We start from the raw sequence: 25,915 nt of genomic DNA, 5'->3' as shown, positions 1-25,915 counted from the left end.
ATGTAACTTAAAAACAAATGACTATAGATACATTAAATTTTCGCCGAATGTTTATATAAGTATATTTTATCTACCACGCAATTTTCAAAAAATTTCGACATAAGTAAAACTATTTATAAGCATAATATGCAATTTTCGATCATTATTAGTTTTTTTTAAATTAATATCGATAAAAATGTATTTGTTGGGTGGAAAAGCTTGAGAATTTAATACAAGGCTCCTAACATAATATTGTTACAATAGCAGTTGAAAAAAAAAAAAAATTCATAGTCACAATTTTATTTACAAGCATTCAAAGTTTGAATTTTGTCAACATACGTAAAAACAACGAAAATTCACAAATTATTTTAAACTAGAAATTCATTAAAATTTTTCTTTTTAAATCTAAGATTTGAAAATTTTTAATAATCTATAATATATCCTAGACGGATAAACCGTCTCCGCTCAGAATCGTTTTTCGTATACAATGATATAAATTGGATTCAAATTTAATTCTATCCATTACAGTAACCCATTTGTAACCTACTGTACAGCAGAGCGGTATCCGCTTTCCCGCTTTTTTAAAATCGAATTTCGGTAAAATATGAAGCATAGTAGTAATTCTCTGTGGAATAAAAAAATTGAATATTAGCCCAGTATATATATTATAGTGTGCTTGTCACACACTCACATGTATAACTATAATATACATAATATTATATAATATGATATAAACGTTACTATTATAAAAAAAAAGTAATAATAATAACGATAAAAAAAGAAAGTCACTCAACTGTAGGGTAGGTACACCTTAACCTTAATGTATCGGTTATACCTCATCATACCGTCGAGTGTACAGTTGATTGTGTTATATGGATGTGTTAAATTAATAGGTAGTCAATTATAAAACGTTTCTGATTCTCAGTATTTAGAAATAAATAGATTTCTAAGAATATTTAACTATATATTTTTAAGTAATACTGAAGGAGGTTGAACTAATTTGTGACAAAATAAATTGCATGTTATTATACTATTTTATTTTTTATTTTTGTAGAAAGTGTACATAGAAGTATGAAATATGTATACATATAAATTATACACCATATAGTATATATATATGTGTGTGCTAATACTCGTACTACATGAATTAATCAAAATAGTGATTTATTAAATTGCAGCTGGATAGTATATAACTTTATGTGTATAGAATAATATGGCTTCTTGTTTTTGGAAAATTTGATGCAATTAGAATTGAACTTCGAAAAAATCAGCGAGATATTATATTATTAATATACATTTTAAAAATCTGAAAGATTTTGTCGTAATGTTATTGTCATGTTATTAGATTTTCCTACCAGAAATCTAGAATGTTAAATATTTTATGTTCTGCAGTCTTTGGGCTTGTTTCAAATGTTCTATCGATTTATTCAAGTACTGGAGTATTTACATCGAAAAACTATCTAATAAAAGTGATTATCGGTGGGGGTTAATACAATTAGATATATTTGACGGATTTGCAGGTATCTATAATACTATATATTATAAATTTAATTTTAAAATCTGTATTATTGTATTTTGTATATACAGGATGTCTCACGATGAACTGACGTATGGAATAACTTTTGTTGTAAATTTGTAATCAACATTTAAATTTTTTCCACATAATTCATAGACACTTGCACATTTTTAGAATATTTTTTTAATTTTTCAATACTGAAAATACAAACTTAAAAAATTGATACAATTTTTTGTTGATAAATTCAAAATAGCCAATTTGTGAATCTGATTACCTATAAGAACAATTTTGATGGTTAAAAGATTTATCTAAGTCAAGTAGTTCATTTTTTAGAATTTTTTAAAACTCAATATTTTTTCGGTTAAATTAATTTGAAACGTAATAATTTTTTTTTTAAATATGATTTTTGAGAATTTGCTGATATGAGTATATTTCTTAAATTATTTACTTATCAGTTATCATATAATACTAACAATTTTTGTCATACGTTTATTTAGCATAATTTTTTTTTTGTCGGATTTTTCTGAGATACCCTTTTATAAGCTTGGAACGTATAAATTGTTCTTAAACAATTTCCTATACTTAAACCATGCATATCAAAATAATAATTGATTTATTTGTACAATATTGGCGTACCTATAGGTATAGCACAGCAATGAGTTTAGTATTGAAATATGACGCAAATTAGTTTTCATCAATGCGGCATAATTGGTGTTGTGTGTATAAGTATCATTATTTGTTATATTATAACATAATATAGCATCTGTGACGTCATGTGAGTGCTTTAAAACAAGTAGACATTGTTTTGAGAACTATTGCACATTTGATCTAATAACTAACGCTTGCTTAATTTATTCGAAAGTAAATATAATTAATTCTCAAGATAATTCATTAAAATGTCTAAATTATTACTTATTTAACGATTTATTTCCTGAATTCTTAAGTTGTGTGAACACATGAAAACTGAAGAACCTATTATTCAAATAATATGACGTTTACTTTTTTAAATATTTGATATGAATCAATTAAGATTTTGGTTATTATATATTTATGTTTAAAATATAATATCTAGCCAGAAGCTTGGTTATACATTATATATTAATGTTTAATGTTAAAGATAATATGAATAGAGAATCTAATACAGTACTACCTATATTATTCATATAATAAATCATAAGATTATCGTATTTATATTGACAAAGAAACATCTTAACTTGTCACAAAATAATAATAAATTACATATAGGTATCTACGGTTGTTATGGATAGGTTAATTTTCTCGCCCAAAAATGGAATATGATGTTAATAAACAAATTAAACCTAATATGTTTATAAGTATTCGATTTATTTGATTAATTTTTAATGAATTTATTCGAACAATATTAAGAGGTAAGAATTAAATACAATATATTGCTGCTAACCCACGTTTATTATACACGATACTTTTAAGCGGCAAAATCGAAAAGTATAAAATATTACCATCGTGTATAGACGATATTAATATTTTACATGTTATGTTTGATATGTATATACGTTTTGTTAACATTTCTGACAGATGTAATACCTATCCAAACAGGTGTAATAAATATACCCGACGCTATAATTATAGTCTATAATAATATCTCCTACAAATAATAATATATTAATAATAATTAATTTATGGTGTGTATACCTTTCACGATGCATCCCATCGCTATCCACGGAATATCTATATATACTCGTACATATTAAATGTTCTATCATAGACCTTATGATATTATTATTGTTTATATCTATTATTTATGTTATTATAAATTATTATAACTATAGAGACATATTATGACCGAGGTGAGATCGGAACGCGCGCTCGAATAACGGATATATTTGTAGGTCAGTACAATACCGATATATCGGTCATTCTGCCAATACAACAACACGACCACACATAATAATATGTGCATAATGCGACCTACATAATATTATTATTTTGATCGTGTGTTTTTTCTCGCCCCCGAAGTTTTACGCTACACACATTACACATTTATGTTTTTGTGCGTATGTGGTATGTTGTCTGTGTAAATAATAGGTACATAATATTATAATATACACGCACGATCGTGAACTGTGGAATTTGGACAGCCCACGGAATACGGTCTTCTAAATTTAAGCTGGCTAATAGCCCGGCTTGGTTATTTCGAGTACGTGACTAAGTCCGTGTTAGCTGTGCGAACAAATAAAAAAAAATATATATCGCAGTTTTAATTTTTTTTTCAGTGCTTTGGTGATTTACATTTAAGCTTTTTTAGTGTGTATTAAGTTATTCTCTATCTACACTCTCTTTCACCCTAATAATAATCCTATCTATATTTCTTGTATTTCTCTATTTCGCACACACAATACTATTTTTTCCAATATTTGCTTACTTATAACACACATTGTTTTAAGATTAATATAGAATTTCATTTTACATCATGTTGGACATGTTAGTTTTAGAAGTACTTCACATAATATAGCACAATAATATATATATAATATATTACACACACACACACACACACACACACACACACACACACACACACACATATATATATATATATAGACAATATATATAATAATATAATTTTTCATTGTTATCGTCGATGAATATTAAATATTAGAATGTAATATTATAATTTACAGCACACAATGCATATTATAAAATGTATTAATCATATAATATGTATATCCTGATATCCTTAGTATTTTTCTGACAATATAATTTTAATTTAAATTTAATTTTTTTTTTACTTACTGCAGATAATATTTATTTTCATTACGATACTTCAAAGTGATACATTATGTTCTAGGCATGAATATTTAAGACATATTAAGAAGTAATTCTTAATCGTTATTACTGTTGTTTCAACTAATTTTTACGCGTTATGTCGTATGACTTTATGAGTTATGCAACACATATTGTCTTTGTATTTAAGTTTTTCATAGCTTATAAAATAAGGAATCTATTACGAATGTTTTTCGTTATTATTGTGATAATCTTGTAAAATAAAAAATTATAATGACGCCAATCTCTAAAAATATACAAACATCTCACATATTTCTTGCTTGTACACTGACGTTTTCTGTTTTAATTTTGGAATCACGATTTTTATTCTGAAATCTACTCCAATTGTTTACTAAGCTTCGTTTGCGTGTAACGCAATGTAATAATACATGTTTCAAATTTCAATTAATTGAAAACAAATACAAAGAAACCCTGAAAAATCTGTAAATGAACCTATTGAAGAGAAACCAATAGAAATATACTGATGATAATAGTAACAATACTCACCGATTCTTGAATATAACAAGATAATTATACCTACCATTTTTTTTAAATTTTTTTTTATTTGGTTTGGTTAAGTTCAGTTGCATTTTATATCATGTTTGCCGTGAATTTAGTTGTATAATTTTTTTTTAGTCATCTCTAAGAAGAAATTATTATTATTGATTTTATTATGTTTCCATTTAGTACACTGAATAAGGAGTTAATCTTAAGGAGTTAAAACACTTACAGTCATAAGTATATTAAACTATATATAAAGGATACTATATGTATATAATGATAATAATAATAATATTATTAATATATAATTATGTAATATATTGACTGTAAGAGTAAGTTTTGTGTTAGATATAATTTGTTCATTCAGGTGTGCATTTGCATGATTCAGAATTACATTGAAGTAACTATACTTTTTCCGTTTCATGTGTGAATATGGCATGATATGTATAACTCTTTGTGAATACATGGAATTTAAATGATGACAGTTGAATACGAATTACACAATGTCATGACACAAGCACACTGCACACACAAACACAATATATACGCAAGTGACAATATGTATTCTTGCGATGAGCCACCTCGATACGAAAGGCGTCTTTTTATTTTTTCATTTTTCTATTTTGTTACTTTAGTCTCTACACTCGCATAATATAATATTAATACGCATTGGCGAGTAATAAAATATCGGATTTTATCGGGTGTCTTATAAATTCTCCGATGCAAAATTGTAAAATATAGAAATTCTTTTCTTCTCTTTCTCTCTCTCTCTCTCTCTCTCTCTCTCTCTCGCTCTCTCTCTCTCTCTTGTTGACAACTTTTACTCCTAGTTTTTTTTTCTTCAGACCAACCCTTCTCCCCATTAGATATCACTCCTAAATCTTTCTGGTGTTCCGTGGTACAATATACAGTAAATACTGTGTATGTGTGTAGGCAATAATGTATATACATACGAGGATAATATACGTGCAAAACAGGCACCGGGTTACTGCGAAAATGATAATAACTCTCGCCATTTGGCCATCACTGCTTGTGTGCCCGTGTGTATACTTATTATCGCATCAGACAATCGGCTTTATAGTTTTATATTATATACTATATAGGAACTGCTTAAACACGATACTCTACAGCAGCTATATCGTCGTACGGACGTATGGGGATAGACTATAAGCGTTTGTTTTATAATATAATAAGTGTTTTATTGTTCGAGGTAATTTTTTTTTCAAACCATTGTTAAACGCATCTGCTTGCCCATTTCTCATTACGTCCAAAAATATGATGTATAGGACACCTATTATACTCCTGCTATACAAAAGTTCTCGACAATATATTACACCAGACCTTTCGAATATCCAAAAACAACAAAAATCAAACAATAAAATTCACAAATGTCAATGTTAAATTGTGTGGTGGCTGTACAAATCACAAATATACAATTGTATTAATTGTATATCTGATGACAACAATAATAATTAGATATTCAATGAATATATCTATTTTTTCATACCTACATGGTAAAATTTGTAAGGTAGGTATAGTACAAAGAGTGTTGTTATAAAATATCCAACAAACATTCTTCACTATAAAATACTATTTATTTTACTCGATTTCTCGATCTTATTCGTAATTGCAGGTATGTCCATGTTGATACCTTTATGTGTAAGGTCCAAGGGTACGGAACCCCTCCCCCCCCCCGAAATTTTTCAAAGTAGAAACATTTTGGCAGTGAATATAATTAATTAATTATAAATTGTATTTAAGAGTAATTGTAAAAATGAAAAGTGTTTAAAATCTATATTTAAAAAAATGTTGGACCCCTTCCCCGAAATTTTTTTCCAGTTACGGCTTTGCATAGGTATTTAAAATTTCTTTGATGATTTTATTTCTAACATTTTATGGTATTATTAAAATTTATTGATCTTTAATATTATTCTACAGTATATAGTGTACAATAAAACGCGATTAAAATAAAACTAAAAATGATGGTCACCCAAATGGACTATACATTTTTGGCTAAAACCCATTTGTGCACAAAAACATAATTCATTTGCGTACGATTTACGAATAATAATATTACTTTTTTTTAAAGAAATGTATTACCTAGCTGTATACTTCTAAATTGTTGAATTAGTGATTATCGAAGGTGTAAGATTATTATACTCATAAAAATGTTGTCTTCATTTTTTGCAGTAACAGTAAGGCTTAGAGATAAACGGAAAATAAAAATTTTAATTAAAATTATAATCAGTTTCAAAATTTATTCATTAAAATAATTTTAAGTATATATTTATTATTTATTGATACGCATATGATTGAGATTAAAGCTTATCTAACATGACTCAGGTACAATAAGCGAACAGTAACGCGATTATAACGTCACTGATAGTCAATAAATGACAACTTTTTAAGAGAACGCGACACCTGCATATATTGTTTCAGTCTTACAAACGCGTAACATAGCAAATTTAAGCTCAGCAGTTTACATCTTATTCCGTTAGCTTAAAAATTAGAGTGAATAAACCTATTGTGAAACTTAATGGTAAGAAAGTTGGTGGAAAGGTTTTTTTTACAATAATTCGCTTTTAAGTTTATTTTTTATATACGTATTACTCACTTAAAAACTAAATTATCGTAAAAAAAATTTCAAACAAAACACGGATAATGTTTTTACCATCAAGTTTCATAATAGGTTTAATAACTCTAATTTTTAAGCTAACGGAATTAAGACGGCGTGAACTGCTGATCGTGAATTTGCTATGTTTTACGCGTTCGTAAAACTAAGACAACAAAAAATGCTACAATACTTTATCTACTACCTAAACTTGATAGACAAAACTTAAACTTAGTGTAAGCTTAAAGACGTACAAAAGCAAGTCATTTTTAAAAATTATATTAATTGTTAAGGATCATTTAAAGTTAACAATGTTTACATAATATATTATACTATATATATATAATATTTGTATATTAATTGTATTAGTATAAAAGCATATTATATTATTATATAGGAAATAAGGAAAATAAATATAGGTAAATAAATAAATACATTTTTAGGAATTTAGGATACTATTAATGAAGAATTATATTTACTCGTTAAGGTTTAAGAGTGAAACTTTTTTAAATATATGAAATAGATTATTGAGGTACCTATATGTGTAGCTATGGTATTTTTTTTTCATACACATATTTTGTCTATCATTATAGTTTATCATATCAAATGTCATTCAAAGCAAACAATATATATTACACATATTGTGTTCGTTTTGATGTGTTTACCTTAAGTATATACACGTGTGAAAAATGCACGTGAATTCATGACGGCACATTTGTTGTACCATGGGGGGAGGAGAGGAATTAAACCAACGTCATCGGCTGATTTATCGTAATAATATAGGTACACCGCAGATCAAAGTTGTATATATTTATATAATAATATGACGTAGCATTCTCTGAAAATTCGTTACACTCTTTTTGGTGGTTTGTATTTAAAACCTATACAATATATTATTTACCGAAATATTATAGTATATGCCCGTTTTTTGTAAGTATGGTTTTTTATGTTATGAAATATACTTATACAGTTATACCTAAACACTAATAATAATAATAATACATTTAATATTATACTATATATAGGTAGGTACTATATTTAAGTTCTATACCACATGATGGCTAAACTGTATTATACTTCAATATGGTTTTCTTTTTGGCAACCATCATCGTTGTAATATGGTTTCGTTATAAACAAAAGGGAAGTTTATTTTTTGATACACGTACTATATAATATATAATATAGTCTTTTCAGTTTTCATGTTTATGTAAATTCAAAAAAGCAGTTTTTATTTTGTTACTAAATAAAATAATTATACATAATATTATTCAAAATCTTCATGATAATCGATTAAATCGTATCAAATAACACTATTTGGAAGAATGTGTATAATCTATACCTACTACGCGGCTATTTATGAATCTATACCTACTAAAAAATAATATTATTGTTATTTGCTATGGACCCAACAATATTTTCATCTTATTAAAAAATATGAAGGATCTACTTATGTCTGACGCAAATATGGCAGGTCGTTAGGGCACTTTAAGTTCTCGAACAATAATATACGGTAAACTTGTCACAATAGCCAACAAGAAAAATTCCTGCGCATGCTACTTGCCGCAGAAATACACCCCTTGAACATATACATCAGTGGACCTTCCGTGCACGCACCCATTTTGGCGGCGGCGGTCGTCGGCCTCGCGGTCTTTGATCGTCGCCGGTTGTGCGCGCGTCCTTATATTATTATTATTATTATCATATAGGTATATCGTTTTATTATATCGGCCGTGTGCGCACGCGCGCCCGCTTTCTCGTGAATGGGCCGTGACGTCACGTCAAACGTGTGCCGCGGCGCGTGCCTTGCCGGGTGGCGATGGCGGCATCGGCATTTGCCTACACCGCAGCCGCCGTTTTCGCGGTCACGGTCAACAAAGGTCGACCGCCTCTCGATTTCCACTCTAGTCAGCGGTGACGGTGATGCAGACGGTCGAAACGGCGCGTAAAGTATTTTATGGCGGCGTGCGTGGGGCGCCCATTGACTAAAATATTATACTGCGTGACGGTGTCCTGAAGGGTTATCCTACCATTCCGTCGACATCATCGGGCCAATTATTACTTTCGACTATTCCTGATCTCCGGATCGACAATCACTTTTAATTTTCGTATTTTTATTAATTATTAATGTTTTTTTTTTTTTTTCATTAACATTTGCTAAAAGATTGGTTAACGAACTGATTTTAACCAGTTTCAGTTTAAATGTATGCATAAAATACTAATACGAATAATACGATTATCTAATAAACACGCTAAACTAAGTACCAAACTTCTCATTTATAAATCTTTAGTTAAATCCATGTGGACTTATGGTCTACAACTATCGGGCAATTCAAAAATCCAATGTGAATGAAATTCAAACCGTTAAAAGCACAACTTTATGCAAAATCACTAATGTCCCACCGTATAATTTTATTATACGTTTACTCGCAGATTTAAATATAAAAACAGTTCATGCTGAAGCAATAAAATTCTACAGACGATTCCATAATAGACTTCTTTTCCATTTAAATTTCTTTTTAAATATTTATATCTAGCTATTCAAACAATACCGGGCAATCCGGTTGATCAATCAGTCGCGATTTACTTGATGAATAATTAAAAACGAAAACAATTAGGTATAGTGCTTTCGGTGGATGGCTTTTTCCCTTGCATAGTTTTATGTTATAAATTCTCACTTGGCACATATTCTTATTGTGCCTAAAAGCTCAAATTGTATATCCTTCTTAAAAATAATAATAAATACATAGTGTCTGAAATAAACACACCCACATGTTTCATGTCACATTGGGATACCCGGAAACGAAAAGAAGACACATCAACCCTCGAAGCCATTACATCTCCACAATCCATCCAAATCAATTCTTCTTCCTCATTCGAAATTTTTGGTGTAATTCATCGACAAATAATGGAAGAATGGAAACTTTTTTGGGAAAATCTTACCCTCAATAAAAAACTGAGAAATACAAATTATTCGTTAAGAAATTAATCTACCCTCCCGGCACAAGAAGAAGAGAAAAAGTAACCGTCACTCGAGCCAAAATAGTCCATTCCCGATTAACCCATGTATATCTAATAAAAAATGAACCAGCACCAATATGTGATACTTCAATACTTGCAATACAACATTAACAATTGAGCACATTGTCACCGCCTGCCCCAAATACACTGAAGCACGTAAGATACTTCAAAATCCTGTTTCTTTCTACTAAGCCTTCAAAGATGAGAACACAGCTGCAATTGGTACATTTTTCATAGTATAAACACTAAATATCCTACATAATAATAAAAATAATAATGCTGTACAATTCATACTAAATAGTAAATTGTAATGTATGCATATCATTATATTCTTTTTCTTGTTTAACATTTGATTAAAGTAGGCTAAAAACCTGTGTTGTTGAATCCTTAATAAACTATAAAAAAAAAATAATAATAATAATAATAATAAATATAAAGAAGAAAAATAACATAAGTTTTAAATAATGGTGTTCTCGATACATCATATTTTAATCAATGATTATGTTATTCTAAATGGAAAATCCTGCAACAGATTATTGGTTTAGCCCTCATAAAACTTCTTTAGTGACTATAGTTAGTTTTGGATAGTCTTGGTTATTCAAAACTTTAGATGTTGGTAATGAATATCATGTATTGATGTGTCGATGTTGGTAATGAATATCATTATGTATAGCTCAAAAATTCTTAGCGATACTGATAATATTATAAGTTATTTGTTTATATTATTATTTATATTGATTCTGTCATTTAGGTTTGGACAATGAGTTTAAACCTACAAATGGATATCTGTCATTGACACATATTTTCTATATAGTTAACCATTGGTTACTTAATTCTTAGTTGATATAGGTACTGTCACTAATAGGTACTCAAGTGTTTTTTATATTATTCATATTTAAATTGACTAATAATTAAATTAATTAGAATATTAGAATATTTTTTTTTCGAACATCGTCTTTTGTCCATGACATATTTCAAAGATGGCTAATTCATGATTAAATATTTGATTCACATATTGCTCGGACAGTAAACACATTTCTTGAGTTTTAAACTTTATATACATATATTATAGCATGCATGAGTAAATGGCGTTATTTTTAGTTCTATAGACCTAACTATAATGAACTTTTTTATCATTCAACCTGCACCTGCGTCAATATAAATAATTTTATTATAATATTATTATAATACTGGATATAGTAAATCATTCAAATTAATATAAACTTAGGCTATGCACGTTTATTAATCTCGTCAAATGCGCTTATGAAACATAATGTTGTAATATATTTTTATAGTTTTTACACTAATTCCGGTTAAATAGAAAATTCCGATGATTGGTGTAGCTTCCTGTTGATTGTCACTCGTAATCGTACATTTTACCATGGTTGTTATTTTTTCATAAATTATTGTTTTATATATAAACTAAATGTTCTGTGGTATCAACTATATTATATTATTATGTACATTGTACCTAATTTTTGAACGAAAAAACATTTTATATAATCCTTTCCTCAATATACGTTGTTTCTTATAATCACATCGATAAAACTACTTTTCTAATTTCCAGCCATACATTGATAGATTAAAATATTTTAGAACCATAATTAATATAAATGTCAGTATTATTTATTAGTTTATTACCAATAAAATAGAGTAGATTCTAGATAATAACTATTGCACGATATGAACTCGGAAACTGCAGCTCAATCAACCGTGGCTAGAAATTAAAACCATATATTTACATGTCATAAAGTAGTCTACAATCGTTAGTGTAGATTATGTCAAACAGTGCATTTTTTTTATTGGAAATTATTAATTAATATATGGTGGTGCTCTATAATTTTACCAATAGTTGAGGTATCGTGAGGAAAATGCCTTATACTCCATTCTTAAAACGAGTCTATGATATATATACACCAGAAATCATGTAGTAATTATAATGAGATTTTAATTATTTTTAAATTTTAGATTTTCAATACTTTATTCGAATTATAAGTAACTAAATCACGAAGAAGGTACCTGCAAACTAAAAGTAAACACAGTTTATATATTGTATTGTAATAAAGATATAGGTAATAAAAATACGTATTCAAATATTTAATTGCTTATTTTTTTTTAATATGATACCATATAATATGGTTTATACATTCTGGTTAAAACAATTAATTTTAAACAATAATTTTTTTTATTTATTAATTTAATTGTGTCAATACGCCGGGTATTTTTGTTTTTTAAATTGTCATAAATTTACAATTTTGGTTATATGTTAACATAGTATTTATAATTTTTACTAATTGTTGGTTAATTATATGTCCAGATCCGTATCTGAATCTGAGGTGTCTTTTCTGGGTTCAAGTAGTATATCCTGTGGTAGCTGTGGTTTTAATCTTAGGTTGACGGATCTTCTGCCGATTTTATAGTGGAGTGCTCCGTCAGCTTTGTGAAGTTTTTCGTAAAAATTTTTAAATTGAAACAATAATTTGCTGCATAGATGAATGGAATATTTTGTTCAAGTTAAAAAATTACTTTCTGAAGTATATTCTAATAGTACTTAGATAAACATAAACATTTTAGTATGTACTAATGGTCATTTGTTTTAATATAATATTTTATACTTAATGTTTTTTGTAGTAATATTTAATCATTTTTCATTTTCATTAATATTTTATGATTCTCTTTCAACTTTATTTTTGAATATATTACAAATATTATTGTTCAAAATGTTGAAATCGCATTTATACGTTATGATGTAGCCAATTCAGGGTAGTATTATTTTGTCCATAAGATTCTGAGAAAAAATTCATTTTCCAGTGAAATTTAAATGGTGGTTTCGCTGTTTTCTTTTCCTCGCAAAATTTTTTTAGTAAACATCGCACCAAGAACCGGATCGTCATAATGTTTTTAATTAACCACTATCCACACTAGGAAATACTATTAAATTGAGTATGTAAACCGATTATTACAGTGTACCTCCTATTATTTTTATTATTATTATCATTATTATTATTATAATGTCGCCCACTCGAGACACCTTGGGTTTACTGGCCCTCTGATCGCAATTCCATATAAAGCTATACACGGCCATACCTGTTTCTTTCTTTTATCTTATAAAATATGTTTTGCGAAAACGACATGTTATTGTAACTTTAAAAACCTTACTCAGGGCCTCCGAAAACCGTAGGGTTCCTCTCTATATTATTATAGAATAATGTATATAACCGGGTGATTCTTTTATCATTGAACACTCATTATTTCAAAAATTACTAATGTTTTTGAAAATATTATTTTACATAGTTTCAAGTTGTTAAAAACCCAACGTTTTTATTAAAAAATTATATTTTTAAATATTTTTTATCCGTATCATTTTTTAAGTTTTTTAATTTTTTGAATGACACCCTAGAGTTTTAATTTCATATTCCAAAGCAGAATATTTTTCTAAGTATTTTGATACATAAAAATCGAATTTTGGACGAGTACTTTATGAGTTATAAGCATTTTAAGTTTTGACAAGCGGAGTAGAGGACAAACATTTTGCGGGGTAACCCCTCCACTCCGCCAATCTAAACTTTAAATGCTTATAACTCATAAACTACTCGTCCAAAATTCGATTTTTACGTATCAAAATACTTAGAAAAATATTCTGCTTTGAAATATGAAATTAAAACTCTAGGTTGTCATTAAAAAAAGTAAAAAACTTAAAAAATGATAAGGATAAAAAATATAATTTTTTAATAAAAACGTTGGTTTTTGAACAACTTGAAACTATGTAAAAAAATATTTTCAAAAACATTAGTAATTTTTGAAATAATGAGTGTTCAATGATAAAAGAATCACCTGGTATATATATACACTTAGAAAATGTCCATTCTATAGAAAATATTATTTTTAAAATATTCATAATTCTTATACGTCGATTTTTTCAACAAAAGTGTCACAACTCATAAGGAAATTGTGTATTAATATTTATTAAAATTTTAATTTATTACGAGAATAATGTTGTGTTGATGACTGAAACGTATATATAATATGAAACAACATTTTTTATTGTGTTTATTTGATTTGCATTGTGTGAAATTATTTTTGGAAAATATATTGTTGATTTACATAATTTGACGGTATTGTCGATATTTTTTACCACTATGTCATATTTTAAGGTAAACAACGTTTATAATTAAATATAATGACTTCTTTGATAATATGTTTAACTTTCTATGTGGATTCTTGTACTAGTTATCAATGTTCTCATATCGTCATTTTTGAACTATATACTTAAACTTAAATAATTTGAATATCAATATGAAAAATGTGTATTATGTTAATTATTTTATTTTATCAAAAAGGTCGTGTACAGATGAATGGGCAGAGAAACTGTAACTTACTTACGTATTTAAATTTATATAAAGCCTTATAGTGTGGTGTCTATTTACATATTTTCCACTTGTATAATAAACGCATCAATAGGGTGTAACCCTATAGGGAATAAAGGGCTAATTAAGGCGGTAAATCCTATTAAAACGTGTTTACATGTGTGGTAATATTAACTAAACATCTAATAAACACGTTAAATTTAGTCACAAACTTTCTCTTTTTTATTTTTTAATAATACTAAATTTTAATCAATAATATAGTAACAATTTTGAGAATTATAAATAATCGTCAAAACGTTTTCTATCAAATTTATTGTACATTTATACCTGTCCCAATTTATGTATATTATTATATTGCTGCAGTTATTAAAATATATAAATCGAAATGTAGGTATTAATCGTGTACCTATAAGTTATGTTATTATGTATATTAAGACATTTTTCTGATAAACCGAGATGAGTATATTCTAAAACGAATCGATTAAGTTGTGTTTTGTATGTACAAACAAATCATTTCTGATGAGAATAAATAAGTTATCACAACGATATGTATGTACAGCTTGCGTAGTGGCCTGACAGTGGTTTCGAATATTTCCAATGACTTTGTAATAGCGTGGTGTACAAACTGATCAGTAAGATCTGAGTAAGACTGGTCATTTTTAAAAAGGCTTTAATTTTTTTTTTCTTTCATCGAAAATCTCAAAGACTGAGTTTCTAATAGAGCTGACTCATCTGGTTGACGGGAAGGAAAAAAACTCGCGAATCACCCGCCAGCGGTTTCAGAGCTATTTACAAATCGAAGTACACTCACCGATGCCATAATCAATTATAAATACCAGTAATTATAATTATGTTTTGCTCGTGCGCATGCCTGTGGTGTATTTATGTATATATAAGAGCCCCGAAGGGAAAATATACAATATAATGCGTATACGATGTTATCTGTATGTGGAAATTTCATCAATCAGTATACACACTATACGCAAACTGAGATAAAACGTCCCTCGAGCTAATAACCGCCCATAAGGTTTGACTTTTAGACTTCAGATGACAGTGTAACGGATTTTATGGTTAATATAGTCCTTAATGTTTTAATAGTTCTACTTATTTCCTATTATAAGATGATATTATGCTCTTCATGTTTTTAACAAAATATTTTTAAATCTTGATTATTTGTTTTTATGTACAAGTAATATAATCATATTAAGTTTATTTTCGACATTAATTAATCAATGGTTTTCTGAGACATTCTAATAAAATATTTTATTTATATCAACTATAAATAATAGTTAGTATAAATAAATCTGTAAATATACACTATACAGTAGTATAATTTATTGTACTTCAATAGTTGTAGGTATTTTTAATTAATATAGCTAACGATTTAATTCGTTTATACGAATGTATATTATATTCATATGATTCGTTATAGATTTATCTTACATGGGATCAGATTTGATACATGTAGGGTCTAGTTTGTAAAAGTTATTAATTTATTATTATTATTATTTTATTAGCTTCTAACAAGAGATATTACATCTTAATAATTTATTGAGTATACATAAAAAATAAGAACAAAATAAATATTAATTATTATTAGAATTATAGTTTAACTTATTGCATACGAATCGATTATATACATAATGATCTGTTGATCCATAATAACTTGAAAGAGAACAAACTCGATATAGGTAGTAGGTACCACACATAATATATTCATTATTTCTATCGCGTAAGAAATTGTATGAGAACATCGTTATTAAATCCACCAATTAATATATAAATATTTTTTTTCAAATACATTTTCAACTAAAATATATAATATAACCTTCAAGACGTAATTACAATTTGCTGCTATTTAATGATTCAAAATAGCTGAAATACTGTGGACGAGGTAGATTCGATCATCATTAATTATTGTACATGAAGCATTCGATATAAGGTCTAAACAAACCATCTGGTTATGAAAACTATCTACCATCGATAGAAACACGCTGCACGCATGTATTAGGTATTATATATACTATCGTTAGTATTCCTAAAGGTATCGAATGGTAAAAATGACTTAATATTTCATACATTTAAACGTACTTATATATTTATTTAACAATGATATAGTATTATTATGTCGGTCACGTGCGTAAACGGTAAACGTAGCAGTTTTCATATTATTCGTCATCGTCGTCGTCAAGATTACGCGCACATTTCAGGGGTTTGGTACCGTTATAAAAGATGGGGGATGAGGTGTCCGGGTTCTAAGGGATGTGTTAGCAATGGTCGTAAATGCGAATAATAGCATAGTGGTTGAACGTACCTGTTGCAACTGTGCCTCCACCTCCACCGCCACCTCCGCTGCCACCACCGCCATCCAACCAATCGGCGAATAGCCAATCGTCTGCAGTCGCAGTGACGGCCGCCGTCGAATCCCTTCCGTCAACCGCCACAACCACCGACGCCGCTGCCGCCACCGACGAAGACGCGGCTGCGGCTGACACCGCCTGAAGTCTGTGCAGCGCTCCGCTGGTGACGGTGGCCGCGGCCACGGTCGGCGGTGGAGGCGCCGGTGGTGATGACAGCGGCCCGTCACCGTCCAAACCCCGTCGGCGCCTGTTCCGCAAGGACTTGCGTTCGCCTCCGCCGTCGCCGCCAACATTCTTTTTCATAGCCCGCGCGACTTCGCCGTCTCACGTCCGCGGTGACAACCATGGCCAGCGTCAGCTGCGCACGGCGACGCCGCCGACCATCGGGCACTTGCGTCGCGTATATCGGATAGACCACGCGAACTACCGTCTGATGAGCAGCACCTGTGCAAGTCGTATAACAAGACTCCTATTTTGGGTATTTGTAATGATAAACCATACAGGGACGACGAGCACGCACCTCGTCGACCGACCCGACGACGTACGTGAACGAAAATTCAAAAAAACGAAAGCCGAATGTTGCGAGATTACAAAAAACTACGAGCGCGTGCGTGACTCGGCGTACGTCGTGCCTGCAACAGTGAACGAGTGCGGTGGGAGGGGGGATACTGAAAGAAGAAGATTCAAAACTCGCGAACGCACACACGCACACACACACACACACACACGCATAAACTACTTATAATACGTTTTAACGACGACGACGGCAGCGGCGGCGGCGGCACTGCAGTCCACGTGGATTACGCGACGGACGAGATGATATTCTATGGTCGCACGTTGCGCGCGTGCATGCGTACAACCGCAGCGGCGGTATAATGACAAATACCGGCGATATTAATATTATTACGTAGGTACAAATTTCATGTGCGCGCGCGTCCGCACCTGTTGGCGTTCTGGTCGCCGTTTGGATAGGGTGTGCGCGCCGAGGACTTTTTACGCGGCGGCCGGTCCTCCGCGACGGCTGTGCGTATGGCCGCCGACCGACCGACCGGCCGGCCGTTGCCTATGCGGCGCGACCGGTGAACGTTGCCGCCGCCGATGGTGTCTGTAGGCGGAAAACCCAAGGCAACAACTCCGTAAACGAAACGCGCGGCGGCTGTGTTTTTCGTCGGTCCGCGGGCGTACGACACGCTGACGTCACGGCCGTGTTCACCGACGGGCATGACGTCACGCGCGCCTCGATTTGCGCGCTCGAGTCTCTTGACGCGTCTCGCCGATGCAGCACGACGCAAACGCTCTATGCGCATCATCCTCACAGTTCATAACTTCACTAAAATGTCGTTATTACGTTGGATATTACTGTGGTTTAATGATGGGTCCTAGAGTTGTAGTTGTCAACGTGTCTGCTGATTTGAATCTCAAGAATTTCATATGGTTCCAAAGATTTCGTGAACATTTAATGTCTTCTGGAGCATATCTGTTTAATATAAACTTTGAGAACGAATGTCTTATTTTCTAGTGTGTAATGATGTATAACTTTTCTATCTGGAAAAAACACTTTGATATAGGTTATAGCCGTTATAAGTATATAAGCGGTTTGGTTGGCATCTGACACGTATAAGTCATATTTTTCATAACAACTAATACTATTTTTTAGTAGTCCAGTTTAATATAATATGTAGGTAGTAGGTACCTAAATTTACACGTATACCAACATACAATAAAGCTATTAATCATCTGTTGGAATATCAGTCTCATGAAGTCATGAGTATAAAACTATATTTTGAGTATTATATTTTCTTTTGCAGAACAACTAATAGTCAAAATATATTGAATAATCTTAACTTTTTAACTTTTTTCATAAATCAACGTTAAATATTTACATTATTAGTCAAGTCAAATGATAATTAATTGTTAAGTAGAGATTTTTTTATGTATTACACCTATAACTAAGTACCTATTATATAATAATTTATGTTCCGTCTAATAACTAAAAAATAAAAAGTAAAACTAGGTTATTATTATGAAGTCTAGCTTTAAATAATGGTTATGAAATTTTGAAATACAAAATAAATCCTTTAATTTTTTAAATATTTAAAACCGTTTGAAAATAATATGAATAAAATATGATTATTGTTTTGGTGTATGGACGTCTGACGTATAATCTTCGCATATTCTATAACTTATCATCTTTATACATTTCTCCGAATACCTAGCGACACAATGTTATAATATTATCCTGTATTAGGTATTCGACATGAACAAATTCATTGAAAACATTTTTTTGAACATTCAAAGTTTTTATAAGCGTTTTTTTAAATCAAATTTAAATATACCTTAGGTTGATACATATATATTAAATTATGTTTAAAATAATAAAAATCACCACAAACGATGTGTGCTTGCTAAGACTACCAAACTAAATAAAGTTTTAGATATTAAAAAGTTTAATATGTTTTACATTATTAAATGACTAATGGAATTATTATTTTACAATATTATTATTATAGGCATACTATTTCGTATTTGAAATAAGGTGAAAAATATATACCTGCTAAGCTATTTCAAAAACGTCATTATGATAATGCCATTTGCATCTGCAGTTATCTTTAAAATTGTCAGTATCTATACTTTATAATAATATGATTGGATAAAGGTATGTAATAATATTTCTGGAATATTTATAAAACAGTTTATTTTAAAATCAATGACATCTTCTTTACACTTCTAACCTAAATTCAATATATATATATATATATATAAAATATATATATAGTATACCTACCTAAAAATTGTAATTTTATATCATGATAAATGAACTGAAAACTTATCCATTACGAATATATTTTAATATATCTACTATTATATTCTTATAAAAGAGTATCAAACATATACAATACATAGTATAAACTTTAAGAATTGATTTGAAATTAAATATCAAATATATGATATACTTTATTATAATATTTTAATAAGTAGTTTATTGATTAAAAGTATATTTAGATTTTACAATGATCATATTATAAATAATTAGTTCCTTCCCAAAAAAGTATAATATTTAAATATTATTCACTAAGGAATATTGGTATTATCATTTATTAATAAAGTACCAATTCAACTAGGTATTTAGGTAATTAAATAATTTGTACTCGTAAATGTCTATCACTCACTATCTCACTATCTGTCTATGCCTATCAAATTACAATATATTTTACATTGGTAACTATGATAAAATTGTGAATTAACTAAATTACTACATAGTCTAGGTATTTAAATATTTATAATATATTATTATGCTTGTTGACTAGGATAATCATAAATCAATTTCTTTTTTTTAAATATAGTCAATTCAAATTAGATGTGGTTTGAAAATGTATTTTTCCCCTCCAAGGAGTGAAGACAAGATATAAAATAATGGGATCAATGTATTATATTACTTACATACCCATACCTACATGTAAAACATATTTTTATAGGCATGTATCAAAATGTTACACATTCAATTTTATTTTTAAATTCAATAGTATAACCATATACTCTAACTCTATAATACAACAGTAATCGAATACATTAGAGACACGATAATAATTAAAGTTCTCCTTTTTATCTACATATATTAACACTTCATTATTGTGCTCTACAATAACTATACTAGGTACACCAACAATATACGCGCTAAATGTTTGAATGAGATACCTATAATAATCTAACGTACCTAATACAGTTAAATTATGGCTCATAATATAATTGAACTATTTTATGTATCAATTTAAAAATAACAAATATAGATCACCTAACCAAATTGAATGTTTGACTACATAAATAAATGAATGCCAATTAAGTTTTAACGCATAATTTCAAAATATTTCAAAATAGTATTTAAGAAATATTACAGTCGTTATTTTCGATTATGTAGTTAAGTAAAACTGTTTTGTTTGCCATTTTTATTTTATTTTAATTTAAAAATGCCCGTTTAAATAATGATTCCAATGATGACTGTAGGATTCTGGTGAATTTATGAATCTCATATAAAGAAACATAATAAATAATTTTAAAGTTAAACGATTACTTTTTTTAAATACAACACGTTCTTTTAATAGATTTAACAATTTAACATTTCAAAAATTACAAATTATTTTAAATGGTAATGTATGTAGTTAAATTAAGATACATAGATTATTATCAAATATTTATTTTTTATTTTTATTCATTTTTAAGAAGGTTAAACATTGAACCTCTATCAATTTCTTACTACTTACCTTTGGATAAATTTTAAAATAGACGGTAATTCGTTATCTAAACCATGACATATTTTACTAATTAGTCAAGATATTACCATAATATTTAGGTATTTTGTATATAGTATACTCGATGTATGTACATTTTTTTATTAAATGTATTTATATTTTTCTAAATTTTCTAAATTTAAGATACGAATGTGTTTGAGCTTATAACTTGTATTTAATTATGATTTAGATAAACACCATACTATACATTAAACTGAATTAAATAAGGAATTTAATTTTTATATTATTACTTCACAAATGTTGTGAAAAATCCAATCAAATAATTTTTTAAATATTCGTTTTTTCTTACATTCATATTTATAATAGTAATACTACACCTCTTGAATACCTGCCCGTTAGGTTTATTCAACATATGAAAGTTTTTATCAATTGAAACTTAAATTAATACTTACTCTATTAATTTACTTTTAAGAAATATAATTTATAATGTAAGTCAAATATATATTTTTTATAAAAATAAACTGCCAACTTAAATACTTAGACAACACAATAAGGGAATTTATAATTATATCGATGATGCCATATTGACCATAGTCGTATAGACATATGAAATATTTTTTATATACAGATATTTAAATTATTCAAGACATGTTTCGGTAATTATATTAAAAAAAAAAAAATGGCATAAAATCATTAGTTATTACAATACCTATGTAGTATGTACAGTGAAACCTCTAAATACTGGACGCTTTCGGTCACTTTTACCACTATTCGGAGGTGACCCTTATTTGAAGGTATCCACTATTTAGGAGTGTCTATTATAATTAGTGTTTCATTATAATTAGTAATTACATACAAATTGTATCGCAGGCTTAAAACACCAACTAACAAAAAAAATTAAATTAATGTATTTATTGTTTAAAAAAAACGATTATCAATCAAGTTACGTATATCTATTATTATTAAAACCTATTATATTATGTCATATTTGAGGGCAAATCATTTGGGATTATATTATTTTTGTATTACACAAAATTAAAGCGTTGTTGAGGGATTTGTGAAAAGTTGGCAAGTGAAAATGACGTCGATGAGGTGTCGTGTTAAATACTAATAATGATTGTAGCAATGATTGAAACGTGCTACTCACGATGTACTTAATAAAGTAGTAGTACCAGTGAAAGTTGAAACTCGAAAGTTTATTTAAATATGTACGTTGTTGTTTGTTATTGCGATTATTTATTGTTGGGACATTTGGAACAAACAAATTAATTGCGGGGAAGGAGAAACGGAGAAAGAAAATTATATTTTATTCTATTTAAAATTGTATATAAACTGTTTTCTACTTTAGGTTAAAATGTTTTATTAAATTGATTTACTCTGGTAGGCTATTAAAAATAACGAATATAATCTGACATATTTAGTATATTTTATATATTTGTAAGATATTTAATTTAAAATCTAGTACGTATTTTACCCTAGGCTCTAGTGCCCCTATAAGCCCTAGTAGGCTAGGAATTATATGCATTGGTTTTGTTTTGTTTGTTTTTAGAAACTTTGTTAATAATGTCTATACATTTTCTTATACTAATAAAGTATATACCTAATATATTTTTATTTTGCATAGGTGCTTAACTATAAAAAAGAATAATGCATATTTTATGCTAAATAACTATATTAAAATTAAAATTAAAATTGTGTAAAATACTATATGTCACGTTGAATCATGCATCTAATATGAAATTCATAAAGTTAGTGATCTTGTTTCTAACAAAATAAGTGTAGGTAAAATGTTTAAAAAGTATTGTTATGAATTTACAGTGATACTGAAGTAATAAACATTAATAAAAACTAATAAAAATTATGTATCTTATTTATAAACAACTTTTGATTTATTATATATTATATTAGATTATATGATAGGGGAAAAATGTTTTTTTTTTTTAAATTACCACTTAATTTAACTATTTATTTGTACATTGCTAATCAATCATAAGTTTTTAAAATAACCAAACCAATTTTATTTTATTTCGAACAGTGTTAAAATAATAACTCTTCGAGTTAAAAATTTCTTTAAAAACAAAATATTCATAATTTAAAAATAACAAACTTTAGTAGTATGAAATAAAACAAATGAATTTCTGGAAATGTTCCAAGATTATGGACAACACAAAAATACTTAGTTTTTTAATTTCTAATGTCTTATAGTATTAATTTAAAATATTTTTAAATTTACATATTTGTTTTTAAATTTGTGAGTTTTGGTTTTTCGATGAAAATATATAGAACCTAACTATTTTTAATTTATATCTCTTTATTTTTGTTGTTTATTTTTATATTTAATGATGTTTTCAAAATAAATATTATAAAATGAGATTTTGGTTTGTATTTATAAATAATTATAATTACAAAATAATAAAATAACAATCAATCATGTTTATTTTTTATTTTCATTATTAGGTAGTTTAAAATAAGACGTTTCTAGCTTATTTGATATCTACATCTGAATATCATATTAGTAATAGGTGTAAACTTTTTAAAGTCGGTAAAACCCTAAGTAACAAGAACTGAACGAAATTATGTGACGCTTAAATGCATGCAATCAACTATTGACGATTTTATTTATTCATTAAATTTATTTTTATTAAAATATACATCCATTTTATTTATATTTACATTTGTAGGTATAGTATAATTAAGAACAGGTAGTGAATCTAGAAATTCGTTGGTCCAAATCAGTGTAAAATTATCTTCCTATAATGGAAACCAACAATATGGTGCAAACATCCATGTGCGATTTTTTTTCACTTCGATTTGAGTGAGCAAATTTCTAGAATACATTTTAGTAATAATATTATTTTATATTCTATGGTGGGAACCAACAGGTTAATATAGTATCAAAATAATCTGCTATTGAAATATAATAATTGTCATAGAAAATAGAATGAAAATATAAAATGATGCAAAATTTCGTGGAATCGTAGATGATAAAATGCGTGAATTATACGAGTCCTTGAGCGCTGTTAAAGGTTTAAATCTTATAATGTGACAAATAGACGACGTCACGGAATGCACAAATGTTATGTGGGTATAAGAGCCCTCTCACTCTGTTTCCATCTCTTTGTGACCGATGGACGTATATCAGCATATATATATATATATATATGTACGTGGCGTGAATGTCAATTATCGCGTCAATCTGCGCTAATATTTATTACTTATATGTCTATTATTTTATACATACGAGTACGTCTACATATTTTTTGCCATCTTCTACCCTCTCATTAAACCACAATATTTTAGTATTATGTTCAGATTTTTAATCGCTTTATTATTACTTATTATTTTCATAAATCTCATGTTTACTCATTGTTCCATATTATCTACACTTATTTTATACATTATATATTACACATATAGTATAATATATATTATTAACGTATATCAATTGGAATTTTTGGTATAGATTAGTATTAATTCAACATAAAATTATCAAGATCGTTTCATTTTAAAGAAAATAATTAACATTTAAGAAAAATGTACATTTTTATGAAAGAATATTTTTATCCGCAACTCTTAAATTATAAGTCCGTAATGAAATAATAATATGGATTTCACAGTAGTTATAATAATATAAATACCTATGTATTTTGTAGTGGTAAATGAATTAGTAGAGTTCTTCTTTGGTTTTGTGTGTATACAATTTATAGTAAAATGGTCTTATTTTTAATTCTGTGCCTAGCAATCTTACTATAGGTTTAACAGTTACATAGTAAAATATACATATGATAGTGATTAATGATACAACAGTAATTAACAAACATAATTATATTAATAATATTATACATGATCAATCAATAATGCAAAAGAAACTAATTAATATTTAAAAAATGTACTTCAATATTGACTTCATTAAAAATACTAGTACATGTACAGCATGTATATGAGTAGGTATCTATATTATGATCTCTGCAAAACGTGCCAGTACACATTTTAAGTACATAAATATTATGTCAATGTTTCTTTTTTATTATTTGTATTTTATTACTGAAAATATGTTACCACAGGCAATGGCATTGACTATATACATATTACTAATATTGTACAATGTATTTAGTCATTCATGAATAACAAACGTTCACAAGAATAATAAAATTACTGTATTTTATTTAAACCAATTAGCGTTTAAAATTATTTTTAAAAATGTCACCTAAGCCCTAAAAAATAATGAGACAATTACGAATAATACGAAATCATAATACATTTGTACACTCTCCAACTTTATACATGAGTAATATATTTAACTCTTTTAAATATAATATCTTCCATGCGCCAGTAATATAGTAAAGTTACTATTCTATTGCAGCACATGATGAGTTTTTATTTTCGCAATAGAATAACAAAATATTATGTGGGATATGCTTAATATACGCTTAAAATTGTATTTATAATATGTACGATGTAAGTACCTATAATAGGCTATAAATTAATGAAAACATTTCAAACTAATTTAATTA

The 25,915-nt window shown here is 28.2% G+C and overlaps 1 protein-coding gene across 1 annotated transcript in view; it reads right to left on the bottom strand.

Moving 5' to 3' along the window:
• Nucleotides 1-18,094, bottom strand: part of LOC107173346 (zinc finger domain-containing protein striped) — a 29,426-nt gene extending 11,332 nt beyond the window's left edge. The window contains exon 1 of the mRNA XM_089226016.1: nt 17,109-18,094. Within this exon, the coding sequence (XP_089082142.1) occupies nt 17,109-17,457 (349 nt within the window). The 5' untranslated portion in view covers nt 17,458-18,094. The remainder of the gene's footprint in view (nt 1-17,108) is intronic.
• Nucleotides 18,095-25,915: the final 7,821 nt, after the last annotated feature.

This window comes from Diuraphis noxia, unplaced genomic scaffold, assembly GCF_037042655.1.
Source record: "Diuraphis noxia isolate RWA-SAM2 unplaced genomic scaffold, SU_Dnox_SAM2 contig0004, whole genome shotgun sequence".
Taxonomy (NCBI): Eukaryota; Metazoa; Arthropoda; class Insecta; order Hemiptera; family Aphididae; genus Diuraphis; species Diuraphis noxia.
This window is presented reverse-complemented; position numbering and strand designations above follow the sequence as displayed.